This window comes from Kryptolebias marmoratus, linkage group LG11, assembly GCF_001649575.2.
Source record: "Kryptolebias marmoratus isolate JLee-2015 linkage group LG11, ASM164957v2, whole genome shotgun sequence".
Taxonomy (NCBI): domain Eukaryota; kingdom Metazoa; phylum Chordata; class Actinopteri; order Cyprinodontiformes; family Rivulidae; genus Kryptolebias; species Kryptolebias marmoratus.
Window position 1 is genome coordinate 9,599,500 of NC_051440.1, and position 17,618 is coordinate 9,617,117.

At 38.6% G+C, this 17,618-nt stretch overlaps 1 protein-coding gene across 2 annotated transcripts in view; it reads left to right on the forward strand.

Moving 5' to 3' along the window:
- LOC108230038 (A disintegrin and metalloproteinase with thrombospondin motifs 20-like) overlaps positions 1-17,618 on the forward strand; it is a 93,104-nt gene that overhangs the window by 34,360 nt on the left and 41,126 nt on the right. For both annotated transcript variants that reach the window (XM_017405842.2, XM_017405844.3), the window contains 6 exons: positions 647-788; positions 1,248-1,352; positions 11,898-12,043; positions 12,259-12,440; positions 14,786-14,922; positions 15,277-15,394. In XM_017405842.2, coding sequence (XP_017261331.1) covers positions 647-788; positions 1,248-1,352; positions 11,898-12,043; positions 12,259-12,440; positions 14,786-14,922; positions 15,277-15,394 — 830 coding nt within the window. The remainder of the gene's footprint in view (positions 1-646; positions 789-1,247; positions 1,353-11,897; positions 12,044-12,258; positions 12,441-14,785; positions 14,923-15,276; positions 15,395-17,618) is intronic.

Genomic DNA, 17,618 nt, shown 5'->3' on the forward strand with positions numbered 1-17,618 from the left:
CTGATCTAAAAGTTTCCTTTTTCCAAAGTAAATAAAACAAAACAAATAAAAAGATCCTTTGTGGTTTGGCTCTCTCTGCTATCATGTTTGACGGGGGCCTTTTTACAGCCGTGAAGGTTTATGATTTTTTATGCAGGCTGCTGATTCATATACATTCAGTCCAGCTGTGCTTTTGTTTTCTCTGTCAGGTGGCTCAGGGTGTGGCTGATTCAAAGCACAGTCTGTTATTATACTTCAATGCTTGAGCCATCTCTGGTTTATGAACATCATAAATTGGGATTCTTAGTTCTTTTGTTTGTGTAGATTTTTGTCTGTTTTTAAATTTTGTTCTTAGCCCATATTTTAAAGCTAACTTGAGTTCCATAGTGGCAGCATGTATTGACCAAACAACTTTAAAAAGGAAGTCTCTTTTAAACAGACCACCCCCATAGGAGAAAAAAAAAACATCTGAGGATGATCCCAGTCAATGACACAAGGCTGTTTACTTTGCCTTTTTAAAAGAGATGACACATGTTACTGCATTTTAGTCATAAAATACCGGATTATCCTAAAATGGCTCAGTGAATGTTCATTTTGTGCTAGCTATAGTCAGGCTTTGTGCTTTTCTTTTCTTAGTAACTATACATACACGCTTCCTTTCTTTTAGCACTGGATACGGGGAGTGCCTCCTCGATGAGCCTGTAGGCAGAACATACCAACTTCCCACACTCCTCCCTGGTCAGATCTACAATGCAAACAGGCAGTGTGAACTGATGTTTGGTCCTGGTTCTCAGATTTGTCCCTACATGGTAAGTTTGTATGTTAAAAATCAATAAGGGATTTTGGTAAGAAGTGGATCTGAGATGGTTCTCCTCTTGAGTTGTACAGGTTTTTTTGTTGATGGCTATACAATCTTTGATCAAAACTTATATTTTAGATATTGAAAATTTAATAAATATATATGTGGGAAATCATTCAAGCAGTGATGGCTATTCACTTATTCATTTCTATTCCACTACTTTAACTATTTTATTATTTTAAGCAAATACATTAACATATTTAAACTACATTCACATCTCTTTACCCTCTCCCTCCATAATAATGCAACACCGCACTGTTATTAAGCTTAAGGCTGCTAAATATAATTAGATATCTCTAGTCAATTATATGATGTGCAAGCCTTGCTAGTTTGTTACGGTGCAGATATTTTCTTTTTTTTCATCTTAGCCCAAATGATTTAGTGCTACTACTCACTTCATAATCCACAGAAACAGTGCAAAAGGTTGTGGTGTACGAGTGCTGAGGGGGACCACAAAGGCTGTCGCACCCAACACATGCCACTGGCCGATGGGACCGACTGTGGTCATGGAATGGTAAGTCAGTCTATGTGCAGATGTGCAATTTAAACCAACCACTGTACAGTTTTAGGATGTTCCCAATTTGAGCAGAATACTTGTATAAATGACCACACAGAATGATTCCAGCGACGTAAAGCATAAACCACAATTTATCATGCACTAATTGCTCCTTACTCATGTAAAAGTAGTCAGGTGATGTCGCTGCTTAAAAACTTAAAGTGTTACCTTCGGTGTTGTCATGGGTCCCCCCACCACTGATTAGCCTTTATGTTCTCTTCGCTCTGGGACTGTATGCTAATCAGAGTCAAGACGACAGGTTAGTCACTGAGAATACGTGGACTGAAGAGCAGCAGGGGAGGAAGTCAGTAGGGGGATGGATGGAAAAAAAGCAAAAAAAAAAAAAAAGAATGAACTAGAGGTATAGAGTGAGGAAAAGAAGGTGTGAAGGCCCTGGGAGGGACAGGAGAAGATGGGGACCTTTTAAAGAGGATGCCACTTGGCGTTCACAGTTGAGTCACCTTGTTTTGGACATAAGAGGGAACAGTGAGCTGGAGCTCAGCATTTAAAACTTTTGTGGCTTGGAGAAAAAGAAGAAGAAGGAGAAGGACAGTTCTCTTCTGTCCTTAACATTTTTGCCGTCAATGAGTTTTGCAGTGCGAGCCCATGTTATGTCTTGTATCTTTTCAGCTGGTTCTATAGCTCCCTCCTCGCCATGTTTATAACCTGGATGAGCCCAGCCTACCAAGGAGAGGTTAACAGAGGATAGCTAACATCTTAATCCAACTACAACAACCAGACTAAAGAGTAATGTGCTTGGATCGTAACTTCAGATGCTCTCTCACCCTCTGTGTGTGGGAGGAAAACACAAAGTTTATTCAACACTAGTGGTTTGCTTTACATCGATGGCACTTCATGAATGGCTCAGAAACACAGATCTAAAATGGGGAAGAATTGGTGAGGAATCAGATTCAGCTAAAAGTTGGGATTACCTTTTCACAAACTTAAAGAAGGTAAAGAGAAGAAAAAACAAATAGGTTGCTACAAATCATAACGGCATCTGAAATACAGGATCATGAACTACTCTCTGTGCGTTACTATAAATTTTACAATATTTGGTGAGCTATAAACTACATTATTACAGTCTGTGCCATTACAATGTCTTTGCTCACAAATATTATGTAAATGCTTTTTTCGGTTTGCATTGTAGATGAAGGTAAGCTGTTGGCTTGTCAATTTCAGGATAACATTAACGCATGTATTCTGCAAATAAAAACCTGTACAGAAAGTAACTCAAGTTTGCGGTAAATAGTTTAGTGTATTCTCAAAACATTTCTTTTTTGACTGGCAAGTGAACTCTCATGAGCAATGCAGTAGATTATATCACATGATTTCATCTGTGCACTAAATAAACAGTTTGTAGAAAATTGTTCGTTTACAACCAAAATGTCCTGCCAAGTTTCTATTGACTTAAATTCACAGAAAATTTAAGTTCTTGATCCCACAAGGCCTTTGCATGCCTTCAGATTTTGCTTTGTGAATTTTACTGGCATACAAACAGGTGCGTACAAATGTCAGAAAACCTGATTTCAGGTCAGATTTAATATCCATAGTCCGCTTAATCTTTGGTAGGTAGCAAGCATGTCTGTTGAAACCAACAGCCTTTAATTTTGGACCATATTCACTTGTTTTTTCCCCAATTCTGAAACTAACTGTGGTAGCCGTGTTGAACGTTTTGTCACTCAAGCAGGGGGGGTGATGGGGTGTCCAAGCAGTGTTGTGTAGAATGTATCATTTCTAATTTAGAATGATTTCTAAAAATCATGATCCTATGAGCAAAATGTTTATTGTGATGTTTGAAGCAGACAGAATCTTAACTTGAGTGGACTCATGGGCCAGGCTGAGCTTTTTGTTGTTGAAAGTTTTGAGGGAAAAGACTGGCTGCATGCTCAGAGCTGACTGTACAACTCTGCCCTCTGTATCTTGTATCTTTATCAGTGATCAGATTAGTAGGTTTGAGTTGCAGATTTACAATTAGAAACCTTAATAAACATACTACTATATCTTGAATGCCATTTTCATGGTAAAAAATAGATTATTGAAATTACTAATGGAGTATAAATTATACAACTTTTTATAAATAAACAAAATTAGTATTGATCTTGGGTAGTGATGTTCTTGCTCCTTCTTTTTGCATCTTGTGGCAGTGTAGATTGTTTTGTATTGAGCTTGTCTTAATGTAGGGGTAATTGACATGTAAACATGTACCATTCAGCAATGTAATGGTTGAAATTTAAAACCAGTTTGTACATAATGAATGTGGAGCTAAATTGAGGTTTTAAAATGTGGATTTTTTAAAAGTACAAAATGCAAAGAAACTGTGAGATCTTCCACAGGTGGTTGTTTTATGTATCTAACCTTCCCTTTATGTGAGCGTCATGTGAGGCACCACCTTTGTTTGTGGTGCCGAGGCCCCGGCTTCATCTTCATGCAGGGTGCTGTTTGAAGTCGTCTGAGTTGAAAGAGATGGCGACCCTGCACTCACCTGCCCATACAAGTGCTCTTTTATGTGGTATTTCTGTGTGTCTGTGAGCGTGCTCATCCTTAGTCCTGCACAGTCAGATAATCTTCACATCCAGGCATGTCCTAATTTTTTTGTGAGTTTTGTATTGTTTGTTCCAGGCATCTTTTACATTAATCTACTTTTCTCTCTCTCTCTCTCTCTCTCTCTCTCTTTTTTCTTCAGACCTAAGCTATTTATAATAATTGATAATCCATCTTAACTCATCTCCTGACCCTATGTTTCAGTTTTTCTACAAACGAGTCACGAGGTGCAAGTCTTGAGGCTTTACAAGGTTTTGGGTCAGGCTTCTGACTTTTAGGTGTCATATCTAAAGGATTAGAACTGTGGGCCCTGCAGGAGGGGGAAAAGTACAGTAGCTTCAGGAATTACAGCATCCACAGATCCTCCTCAGAGATCAGAGATTTGTAGCTCATATTAGACCAAAGTATCATTTACAATGATTTCATTTTCTCTCATTAAAAACAACTTTTTTTCAATGGTCTTTGCTTTTTGAGCCCACGGGTAGTCTGAGGAAGTTTTTTTTTGTTCTTTTAGGTTATGAAACAAAGTTGTGACCGCATTTGGTAATTGAGGTTGGTGCCAAAATAGTGGGAGAGCAGCACGTCCGCCAAATGATGAGGGGGGGAAAGTTTGTTTGTATGTTGCTTAGTTACAAGAGGGCAATGGGCACAGAAGGGTTCAGGGGTAGTTTGCTCTCTCTTTCTCCCTTTCATCTCTGACCCTCTTTGCTTCCTGGGCCCTGATCTTCATCCAAACCTCACTCCCTTTCTATTGCTTTCACAGGGCGCTGAAGTGTGTAATGCGGTCACATGACCTCTTGGCGGTGCGCCTGTGATCTTGCTCAGTGAGCTGTGGTCTAACAAGAGCATCCCATCACTTGTTGTCTATAAATACTAACCACCCACCCACCACCACCATTACCCTCCCTTCACCCATCAACCTTCCACCCCATCCCCTCTTTTTCTTCTTTTAGTACCTTTTGCCCTCCTCTTTGTAAAGCGATCATTCAGACCTTTTAAAGTGAGGTTTTGTTGAAAGGTTAGGAACAATTAACATCTTACCTGTTGTAGATAGCTCTTTGAATGACCCCAGTTTGGAGAAATAAAGATTATTTCGGCAAGTCCAAGCTGGGCCAAGTCCAATGAGGATTGCTGTTGTTTCAAAACAACTTCAGTCTAAAGAAAGATCATAGTGGTTCATGAGAATGCTATTTGATACAGCTATATTTTGCATTACATTGTTATTTATTTAATGTTTTGTGGTTATTTGAAAGCCCAAACAGCAACAGCTAGCTGTAGCGTTCCTGGTCATAGTAACCTGACTACAGTGACCATGTAGTTTAAAACTGACATTGGTGTAAAGGTTTTTCTATATCAGGCTGATTGCTTGTGTCACACTTTTAAATAGCTGAACTATCTCTTGATGTCCCTGTTGCTATTCATACATATTTTGCCTTTATGTCTTTGTGTGAAAATGTCATAATATTTCATGCAGTGTTTTGTTCTTTGGTGTTTTAATATCCTCTGGGTTTTGTGTTTGTTTTATCATCAACATTTTTTAATTACTAAAACCCCCTACATTAGGGTGTATTAGTAAGACTTTTTTTTCAGAATAGATTTAAAATTGACAAAGCTCTTAGATATTCTTAATAGGGGCTTAAGTGAACATTTAGTGCTGCGGAAAGAAGAGGAAGGTACTTTTGTTTTCCAGAACCTTTCTTTGAAAAAGAATGACAATCTGCTCAAGTTTCAGCCAATTAGTCAGATAATTCAGTCTTGAAAAGTAAAGCCAGGGCAAAATGAAGTCTGTTGGCGAAGGTGCTGAGTGTTGGCTGGAGCTCCACTGGCAGCCTGACAGACTCATCTGATGATGCTGAGACACGTTTTTGTGTGTATTTTTGTGAGCGTGTGCAGGAGCTCGGAATTGTGACACGGGTATCTCTGTTACTTTTAGCTGATCTGATGATATTTGAAGGATGCTGCCTCTTTGATTAGCAGTCATCACGGGCATATCTGTGGATCTGGGCTCACAAGAGGATTGTTGTTTTAGAAGTCTATTAGTAAACTGACTGAATTATTTTGTCCGAAAGCCACTGATAGGCAGCTTTCATGGCTGGCTGTGCGGAAGCAGAGACATGCATTTGTGTAATTACAGTGTAGCACGGTACAGGGGTGGCTAATCCTTTGTTTAAAAGGAGATACATTCTTTTGAGTAACATTTACTAAACGACTGGCAATTTGTAAGCAGCTGACAGCCACATCAGACAGACTGCACAAGCACATTAAGTATAATCCTTATAAAACAAATCTGACAAAATTAGAAGCAAATTGTTGATTTTTACGTCTTAAATTGACAAAATAAATCAAAAGTTTTTACAAGCTGTGTTTCTGCTACCTCACAGAAAAAATAGATAATTAAAAAGAATCTGTATCTGTGTTTGTAGTGACCATTTTTAGCTTACAGGAGAGCAAAAATCACTCAATATAACACTGTAACAAGCTCACCAAGTTCTTTAACTTTAGGGGTGAAAGCAATAGTTTTGGGTGTTTTGAATTGAGGTTCTGTGGAAAGAACATGAACAATGAATATTGTACCTGTTGAACATGGCTTTTCGAACAGCCTCAGAGATTATTTTTGACTGGTTTGATGAGCTAATGGCTACTCTGAGAAGGTCAAAGTAGACTGCTGTTGTGCTAAAACAGCTTCAATGTTTCTTTATAAAACTTTCACACTATAAATTTCACATTGCATGGTCATTTATGCATAATTCTATGGTTATTTGCAAATGCATATAGTAGCAGTAGCTAGCAGTAACAATTCTGATGCAGGCTTGAGGACCTTTTCTGCTTGATTAACAGTATAATTCAAAATCAAGTAGAAAGTAGAATTGCTTTGGCTTTCAGTACAAACTTAGTCCTTACTTAGGATTGTCTTCAAGGTTTTTATTATAGAAATTTTTACACTACAGCTAACTATATTATTTTTATATTGCACAGCTATAAAATGACAGGTGTATGTTTTGTACAAATTGCACAGGGGTGATAATAAGTAAGAAACTCCAGCAGTAAGAGGAAAGCCTTGAAGCACGTGAATGTGAGCAGCTGAAACTACTCATTCTCTCTAATGACAAACTATAAACATATTTGAAAGATGAAAAGCAAGGAGGGATTATAGAGAAGAAGCAAAAGAAAAAAGGAAAAAAGTTAGAACATAATGGAAGTTTCCTTGAGATTGCTTCATGTTCTTTTTTTGCTCACTATCCTCTTGTCATTTTAGTTCAGTTCAGTTTATTTACAGTGCATAGTGCCGGTTCACAACTAAAGTAATCTCAGGGCACAATATACAAAAGAAGAATCAAGTCAAAATCTAATTACAGTCAGTCAATGCCAATTATTATATGATACAATCACATTCAGCAGATTATGAAATGCCAATTTATAAAAGTTGTCTGCCTAAAGAAACCAGCAGATTGTGTCAAATCTTCATTTTGGTCCATTGTGAGCAGTTCAAAGGTGAGAGTGGAAAGCACTGACTTCTTTTGAATAGGAGGAAACTTCTAACAGAACCAGGCTCAGGAAAAGCAGCCATCTGCCTTGATGGACTGAGGGTCGAGAGGACAGCAGAGGAATACAGACAAATACAGTAGTAATTGGTCGAAGTATAGTCTCTATGGAAAGACAAACAAAGAACAAGTACAAGGTGAATGACAGCAGTATTTGCATGTAGAAAAATGAAGAGTAGAGATACAAACACACCAGAATGAGAAAATGTAGTGAGTTTGTCCTCCAGCAGTCTTAAGCATATTGCAACACAACTAAGGGATAGCTCAGTAAAGCCAAACCAACTCTAACAATTGGATGGATAGGATTAGGAATGAGGTCGTCAGAGGTACAGCACAGGTTGAATAACTGGGAGATAAAGTTAGAGAGGCCAGACTAAGATGGTTTGGACATGTGCAGAGGGACAGTGGGTATATTGGTAGAAGGATGTTAGAGATGCAGTTGCCAAGAAAAGGACAAAGAGGAGATATATGGATGCAGTTAGAGAGGACATGGAGGGAGTTGGAGTGAGGACAGAGGATGCAGTAGACAGAATTAAATGGAGGATGACGCACTGTGGTGACCCCTGAAAAGAGAACAGCCAAAAGAAAAATAAGAAGAAGACAGAGCTTGGTTGTGGAGAGCTTAATATGTTGAAAGGAGAATTTTATATTCTGTTCTGAATTTTACACTGAATTTCACAAGGAGCCAGTGGAAAGAAGGTTAAAGGTCACTTAAGACAAGCATTTTTCTTCCTCCTTTCTTCACTTTTTTCTAACTGAAGAAAATGTCAAAAAAGAAGAGGCAGGGAAAAGAATTCATACTAAACAATTAGTCGTTATTTACTGTATCTACCCTATTATCAAAATGTGTAATTTGATGTCATTCCAGTGCCCCATGCACCATGTCAAAGCTCTATGGAGAATATCCCACTACCCTTGCTGGCTTCAAGGGCTTTACATTCCCTCTCACCTCCGAGTTAAATCACTGCAGTAAAAGTAAATGATCCCTTAATGAAAATCAATGGTGGTGGTCCATGGTGTAAACTTTTCATAGGTCATAGGTGTCCCAAGACTGACATGTGTATTGTTGGGAGTAAAGAGGGTTCCCTGCTAAAAGTCAGAGACATATAAATGTCATCACCTCAGTAGGCCAAGGTTGAAGTGAGCTCCTAATCCTGAGCCATGTGAAATAAGCTCCAACATGAAAGGTGATGCCTTTTGGAAATGTCCGTGTCAAAATGAAAGAGCCGCATGCTTTTTAAACCAGCCCCTCTGCCTTCTCATTCCTGCAGTGATGTATGGCTTCGGTTCAGAAATGAGGCTCTCTGCAGCAGCCTCCTGACAATTACAGTGCTCTGTACCAAACCGGCATATTGAGGAGCTCAGAGCAGATGCTGCTGTTCTTGTTGTCCTTAATGTTGCAGTAAACCTGCAGATTACTGCTCTCTCCAACGTCATGAGTCAGATGGATAAATGTTGTTTTGAGTTACACTAATGTTAAGCATTGGAGGTTTTGAGTTTTTTATTTACTGACAGTGTAGAATGACCAAGATGCATGCATGTGACTTATGTGTATGTATATTGAAATAAACTGGCGAGTCTGAGTCTGTCTGCTTGAAATCCCTAATTTGTAGCACGCGCTTGTCACAGCTGTTCGGGATGCTTTCAAAGGACTTTTAAATGTGTCGCCACTTTCCCAGCTGACAATCTTTCGGGGAAGGTGACCAAAATGCTTGTTTGAACTTTTCAAAGTACCTATTACCTCAGTGTGTGTTTTAAGTGTGTTTTTGGCCAATGGAAAGAGGCTAATTCAAACTGAACATGGACCCCAGATGCCTCTGGATTGTCAACATTTAATCCCACACTTAACACAAATTTAAACATATGCACACTCACACTTCACATACACATACATCACCGCTCACAGATGTTTGTTCCCTTTTTCCACTGCCCTCTTTCCTCTTTCTTCACCCCCCTCCCACATCACCTTTTCAAGCCACACAAAACGGCTGTAAACACAGGCTGTCAGCAGGGATATTGGAATGCCTCAGAGGCTTACACAGTCTTTGGTCCTCTGTGACAGACAGTCCCCCTTGTGTTTGACAGGTCCTTGGGTCCTGCTGCCTGGTTGCACTGTGGTGGTCTCTATGTGGCTTTGGCAATTTCCCATTAGAGGGTTAAGGGGGATGGTAGGCTATATAGAAAGGATGCTCGGGTCTGGGTTGACAGTTCCTAAGTTGGTGTGGGGGAAGGGGACGTGACCTCTTCTGTGATAAAGAGAGGCTTTTGGACTTACTTTCTCGAATGTGTTTCTTTGACAATTCCACACACTTCAAATGTTTTGCTTTAATTTTTCTTCAGATGTTACACAACCAGCAAAGACCTGCTGCATCTGTTTGCCTTTTCCACAGTTTGAAAGCCACTCTGTCAACTAATGAGCGAGTTTGATCACAGTCCTGTCTATGTTTCTTGAATCATTTCTTCTCTGACTCTGTAGTCAGAACTCCAACAAATCTACCAGTGCCTTCAACATACATTTACATAAACGTTAGCCAAGGAGAATAACCCAATCACCTTTTTTTTCTCTTTGGAATCAACTCAATTCAAGATGGCCACCACAGCTAGCTTACCTTTAAAAAACAAAAACAATGGCTATAACAGGCAATTTTTACTGAGCACAGAGTTGGTGTATTAGTAGCTGAGAGTCACTTTAAGATCTACAGATTGCACAAGATCTTTGTTCAAAACTTTGATCTTAACTGTTGGAGTTCAGTCTGTGTCTGTTCGCAAAATGTCTCACGAACCACTGCAGAGATTTTAATAAAATGCTCAGAAAGTAATTATTGAATGTACAAGACATTAATTTTTTTAATCAGATGTATTTTATTTTTCTAAAACAATATTTATTTGAATGTATTTACAGTTTAAAGACAATACATTTACAAAACTGAGAAAAACACATCATGAAATAAAATAATGAACTATTAGTCATAAATTGAAAAATGAAACTCAAGAGCTTGAAACCAATTCTTTCCTTTTTGGTACTAATGGGTAAGAACCAAATTTGTTTAATTAAGATTTTTTTTTTACTCAAGTAAAATAACTGAAGTGCAAATAAATGAAATGTTGAGGTAAATGATTATACAGTTGAAGGCTCCGTATCATTTTGTACTTGTTGTAATAATGTGCAGCCTATTGTTTTCATTTCAAATCAAGTTAATGGAATTATTTGGTGGTTTTTTTTAAATACTTTTCTAAAAAACAGTTGAGATTTGTTCACTACTGAATGGAAACTTTTTTTACATAATTTTGCATAAATTTCATCTCTATTTGAAATGGTATTTGTTCTCATATAATGGGTGTTTTATTTTAAAATAACAATTTGAACATTAATCTCAAAAAACTAAAGGATATGCAAGAGAAATTAACACATTGAAGGATCCCCAAATATCATCCTCTGAATTTTGTTCCAGACTGAGGTCTGTATACCTGAGAAGATACACAGCTGAGCAGGACAAGGGGGTTCCTGAAGTCAAGCCAGTAATGAAGTTTGTTTCTCTTGTTATCACAATTCTAGAGTTTCCTTATCGTGGTGCCACTGCTCGCCGGTCCTGTGTGCCCGGACGGTGGGCTGCATACCCAGACAGACGCCGTCTTGTCCTGCATTCTTTCAGTCAACAAGACCCTCTGAGATCTTAGTCACCAAGAGGGGGATTTGGTTACACACAAAGGGAAATGTGCCTGTTGGGAATTGCTTATGAGGGCAAGGTTAGCACTTTTTGGCAAAAGCAGCTGAGTGAGTGGACTGTTTAATACGAGGTAGCTTATTTTCTGTAACGTTGCATCTGGTGTATGGTAATTTCTGTAATTGCCTTTACAGTTTATGCCAAAGATCATATAAGAATATAAAGAATATAATTTTTCCAGTGTCTGTTGTTGGAATCATGTTTAGCATTATTTTGTGATACCTTTAACTAACATTGCTTTCTGCAGATTTGTGTTGTGTGTTAATAAAATACAATTTTCTCTTAATTACTATAAAGTTCCTAAATCCATCTGAGCAGAAACTGGTTTCCATGTTTTTACTAAAAAAATGTATCCCAATTGCATCAAAACTGTGTCTGTCTTTAAAAAATATGCTGTATATTTCTGTTTCGCACTTCTTCTGTGGAAACTTGTCTTCTGCTATGTACCTCTTTCTCTGTTCTCTGTGTACCTGCATTTGTGCGGCTTTTCTCTCCAGACAGTTTTGGACACTTTCCCTTTGGAGATACAACAGCCAAAATAAGATTTGATGTAAAAATATATCCCTTGTAGTCTAAGCAGTACTAAGCTGTGCTTGATACCAATTTTACTTGTCTTAAGTACTTTAGCTCAAGAGTTGCAGTCATGGTTTTTAACACAATCTGCATGTTGTGTTTTGTGTATTTACATGCAGCATTGCAAACAAGGGATGTGTGTAAACAAGGAGTTAGACACGCAGCCGGTCCATGGACAGTGGGGTCCATGGGGACCGTACAGTATTTGCTCCAGGTCCTGTGGTGGAGGAACAAGAAGCACAACCAGAGACTGCAACAAGCCTGAGTAAGATAAAAAAGACCACCTCTTAAAAATTAAAGCATATTTATGAGCCTTATCTTAAAAGAGTGCAATCAGACCTAAAGACGAGCTGAAGAGAAGATAACATGAGAAATAAGCAGGGAAAAATAGAATTTCTTACAATATATGCAATGCTGTTTTGTATTTATAAAAACCCTAATCTGTCAGGCTTTCGTGACTTGGATCTTCTCTTACACTAGGCCCAGAAATGGTGGTAAGTTCTGCGTGGGTCGTCGGATGAAGTTCCGCTCTTGCAACACTGAGCCATGCCCACGAGGACGGAAGGATTTCCGTGAAGAGCAGTGTTCTCAGTTTGACGGCAAGCACTTCAATATCAACGGTCTACCTCCTACCGTCCGCTGGGTCCCCAAGTACAGCGGCAGTGAGTCCACTCAAGCATGTAGATTTGATGTCTAGTTGTCACAAGTTAGAAGTTTTTTTTTGTTTGATCAATTATCTTGCCTGTTTGGATTTTGTAGTTTTTTCTGTTTCAACCTGCTATCAGTGTATTTCACTGTCTTTTTCTTTGTCTTTGATGTTTGCTTTTATTGGTATTCCTAGTTTCTTATTTTTCTGTGTGTCATTGTGTTTTTTTGTTTGGCTCTGTCTACTGGTACTAGTAGCAACCTATACTGCAAAATCTAAGAAAGGCATTTTACATTATTCCATTTGCTATACCTACTTGATCCTGTTCAGAGTCATAGGGAGCTGGAGCCTGTCTCCAGCAGTCATTAGGCAAGAGGTGGGATACACCCTGGACAGGTTGCCAGTCCATTAGGATCAACATAGTAAGACACATAAAAAACAACTATGCACACACACTCACACTTAAGGGCTATTTAAAATCTTCAGTTAACATGCAGGTTTTTGGGCTATAAGAGGAAACTGGAGTACCCAGAGAAACACACACCTTCATAAGGAGAAGTCTGCACAGAAAGGCCCCAGCTACATTAGGAATCTTGCAAACTTTCTACTGTGAGGCGACAGCACTAACCAACAGCCCCACGGTGACCATTAATTTCTAATTACTATTAACTTTGTGGCAAAGGTTTAAGTCTATTATTCCAAAAAGGACTGTTATGAACCTAAAAATACTTGAATGTTAAGCAATTACAGAGCATATACAGTTGAGAAATGTGGGCAAGAAGCTTTTATATATGGCTTGACAAAAACAAGACCGCAACATAACTTAGCTACTTGTGGTAAATCCTTTGTAATCAAATTTAGAAAACCTGTGCCAAAAAGATTTAGGCGTCTACATGTTCTACTTTTCTTCCTCTGGATACACTTAGAGATTTTATTCTGAGGTCTAGTACTTGCAGTGTACACTCACTGACAAAAATGTTAGGCACTTTGAAGCAATGGTCCAGTTTGGATGTAGTTTGGGTCACACACAGACCAGTGATGGGTATAAAAGTGATTCAGTTTGCAAGAATTTGCACGTCTTGAACTTGCACAAGAAGACAGAAAGTGGTGACATTAGGAATAGAGCAATAGTGTTATCAGGCAGTTGTCGGAGAGTCTGACAGTCAGTCAAAACACTAAGTGAATGTCACCAGATACAAATGATGCCTTATAGATGCATTAGACAGCATTACCAGCCCTTGATGAAATTTGATAGGGGTCCCATTGTGTGTTTGCATGAGTCTGGGTGGTCACATTGTGCAACTGCTAGCATATGGGGTATATAGTAAATGTCATAGTGGCCCGATGGTGAAACCAGGGAGTATGTGATGGCACCCTTACATGTTGCGAAAGCTCCAGTCACCCAAGACAGATCCTATTACACAACCCCTTGACATCTGTGCCTACTAACCAGACATTAAACTTTTTACAAGACCTCATGTCATCCCTCGCTATGTTGATCAGCCTGAACTTTGGGTTCACCATCTCATTCGTAGGAAACCATTAACACCAGAGTATAGATGGCTAAGTTTGGAGCAGTGTCGTAACTGGGAGACGTGAGCTGTTGATGAGTTGCATTATAACATGTTCAGGGATGAATTTCTTGGTTTTGTATTACCACAAATCACAGTGCTGAAGGGAGAAAACCAATCCTTGTAAAGTTATGTACTGTCAACTCTGTTATCCATTAGGTCTGATGTTGTAGTCAGTGCAACACAGCTACGTGACCTTTCAATATGTACTGTTTCATTTCATTTTCACTTTTCAACACAGGTGATTAACCTTTTTTTATTCAATGAGTTTGATGAGTTCTTGCAGGGACTGCAACACATATTGTGATTCTACTAATTGCTGTATCTGCCTTGTAAGATGTGAGTAAACCTTTAGTTGACAAACAACAGCACCGTAAAAGCTGCATGATACCCTGCCACCCCCATCCCCCCAGGCAAGTTTTAACCCTCACACAGCTGTAACTTGATTTCTGCCGAGAAAGATAGCCAACCCACAAGATTACCATCTGGCAAGTTTTACTGCAAGTGATTCATTCATTTAATTGATGCTACATAAGCAAACAAGCCAAGCCCTGGAGTCAGTATGCTGTCAGATACAGTGATTTTCATTCAAACACTGGACAAAAATTTGGCAAAGCACTCCGTTGGATTTTGGAAAAAAGGAAAAAAAAAAAGTATATAGGTTATTATCAAATTTGTGAACTACCAGAACAGGCAAATCATCTCCAGTTCTTTCTTTGTGTTTTCAATCAGAGTACGTATTTGTTTAATTTCATTTGCTTACTGTTTCCATTTTTCTCTCCATGTGCAGTTTTAATGAAGGATCGCTGTAAGCTCTTTTGCCGGGTTGCTGGCACCATGGCTTACTATCAGCTGAAGGACCGGGTCATTGACGGCACTCCATGTGGTCCAGACACTTATGACATCTGCGTTCAAGGCCTCTGCAGGGTATATCTTTGTGTTTATTCATCCTCAGGTTGAATACTGTGCAAACACACAATGAAACAGGCTTTCAGCCCAGTAAATCTTCACTTACTGTCTTCTTGTTATAATGCCAACCTTTTGGTTTGCTAATTTGTGTGCAAATACATCATAGCTGTTTTTACTGGATTAGATGAAGCCTTTTTTTTCCTTACCAAATGGTTTGTAGTTGTTATTGCATTGTGCACAAAGTTCAAGTGACAAATTTGTGGGTCAAGCATTCACAAAAACATTCCCACTAATCTTTTTTAAGTGCACTGTGTTGTACAAAAATTTCTCTAAAATCTCAGATTTATATCTTCTGCTCATGTGGCTTTTCAGCAAGCAGGATGCGATCACGTTCTTAACTCGAAGGCGAGGAATGACAAGTGTGGAGTCTGCGGTGGGGACAACTCCTCATGTAAAACTCTGGCAGGGACCTTCAACGATGCTCAGTATGGTGAGTCCCACTGCTCAGATTACCTGTCCACTATTAGCTGACTGCCTTGCTATTAAACACACATTATGTCAGCTGCTTCTGCAGATAAATGTGAGAAGAGCCAAGGTAGACATTCAACTAGTCACAATGTTGACACGATAAGCCATATGATCATGCTAGACACTGATGTCATGTGTAATTACATTTAAACATATCAAGCTTGAATTTTAGGTGGAGCCCAATGCCTTGGTCAAATTTGGAGAAAAACAGAAAGCTTATGTTTCAAAGCTTTAGAAGCTGATAAAAACAGGAATCTCACTGTGTCTTTTTTTTCCTCCCCTCAAACCTGTCTTTGTCCCTTTGAGCTGTCCTGGTTAATGCAGTATTTCAGCGAGCGCCAACTGCTGATTGCATCCAATCCTCCTTTAAGTCTGAGCAACAACACAGCTGAAGCTTTAGCGTAAAAAGCTTTGGGTGCGGCTTGTCTTGTGTTTGTCCTCAGTTTGACGCCAAGTGTTTGCATCTCTATCCATTAGCTTTTTTTTTCTGCACTCTTTTGGCTGTTGGGGGCAAAGAGTTTGAGGATTGTATTGAACCAAACCAGGTACTGACGTCAGCCCTGGAAATCTGGCTTAAACTTCAGAAGGGGAAAACTAGTGGGAGCGCAGCCCAGGCAGGATATCCCTCTGTTCCTGGGTCTGGGCTTGTCTTTATCTTGTTCACGCCTTTGTTCTTTTTTTTTTTATTATTCCCTTTTATATATTATTTTTTATCTATACATGGCTTTGTTTTTTTAAGCTTAGTTCTTCACAACACTTGAGAAACTTAATTTCAGAAGTGGAGGTTAACATGTAATTTTTTAAAATTATATTAGTAACTTCTCTACAAGACCTCACAGTTGTTCAGGTTGGACTTTTAAGTCAGAAATTTCACTGAATTACTATTTGAGAATTTTCACTTGATGTCATCATTGATTCGAGTTTTTGTGATTATTATGTTATTATGATTATTATGTCCTGACCAAGAACCACCAGCGTATTTTACTAACTGAAAATAATCACGTTTTAGTTAAAACTTAAAAGAAAATGTCTGATGAAATGTGTTTTGACCACATACTTACTTAAATTGTTAAAAGCAGCTATGTGCAACAATCTATATATTGTATCATACTGGGAGGAAGATACATGTTTGAGGTAAACCCCAGTGCTCTTTGAGAACGCGGTTGATATGTTAACTCAGTGTGCTGTACTTACTGTACATTCCTGGGTCGCTCTGTGGTGTGGAGGATTGTGCGTGTGGTCTGTTGCTAAGCTGGAGGATCTTAGAGGCCACTAATGGTTTATTGAGACCTTGTTGACTAAGGGAAGTGTGGCATTGATGGTCACTAAAGTTAATACACTTCAGTGTTTGATTCTCCATCCTTTCCCTTGTGGTTTGTGGAGCAAATTTAACTCCACGCTTAAAATTACTGACAGCAAACCCAGAGGAAAACTAGAAGATAGTTTGGTGTTTGATTGTGAAGGAGGGGAAAAGGAGTCTTTCAGAGTGGTATTTATGAATATAAAGTTAAATAAAAAAAAATCTGCATGTCTTTGAATGTGTGAGTAAAAAAATCTACACAGCTGATTAGAGGTACATGTGTAAACTGAGTGCTGCCCCCGGGTGGCTCAAGGTATTAGCTTAGGTGTCAGATTAGTTCAGACTTTAAAATTAAAATTAAATTGGATCAAAATCTTAGTCTGAACAACTATGATTAAAAACTATGGCATTAGCCAACATTACACCAGTACCAATCAAAGAAACAAAACGAAAAAAATATAAATGTGGTTAAACCACAGAGCTAACATTTGACAATACCTTCTATTTATACTGCAATATGATACTATGGAACATATAATAGTTCTGTAAGCTAATATATGACAAATAAGCTAGTATGTCATTAACTGTTAGCTAACAGAAAAGTAGAATAGGCTGTGTTCAACTGAATCTGAGATGATAGATACAATGAATAATGGTGATGTTTTGCACTGAGAAACTGTAAATAAATAATTTGCCTCCACTAAATCAATATACTGAAACAGTGAATTTATACCTACTATTCTCTTTAAGAATTGTAGATTGTGTGCGGATGATAGCTGGAAAGCATTACAACAGCTGCAATGTGGCTTAAATTGCAATTAAAATTTTGAGTTGCAGTACAAAATGGCTGACTCAACTCGCTAACAGAGAAGTATTTAGGTTTAAT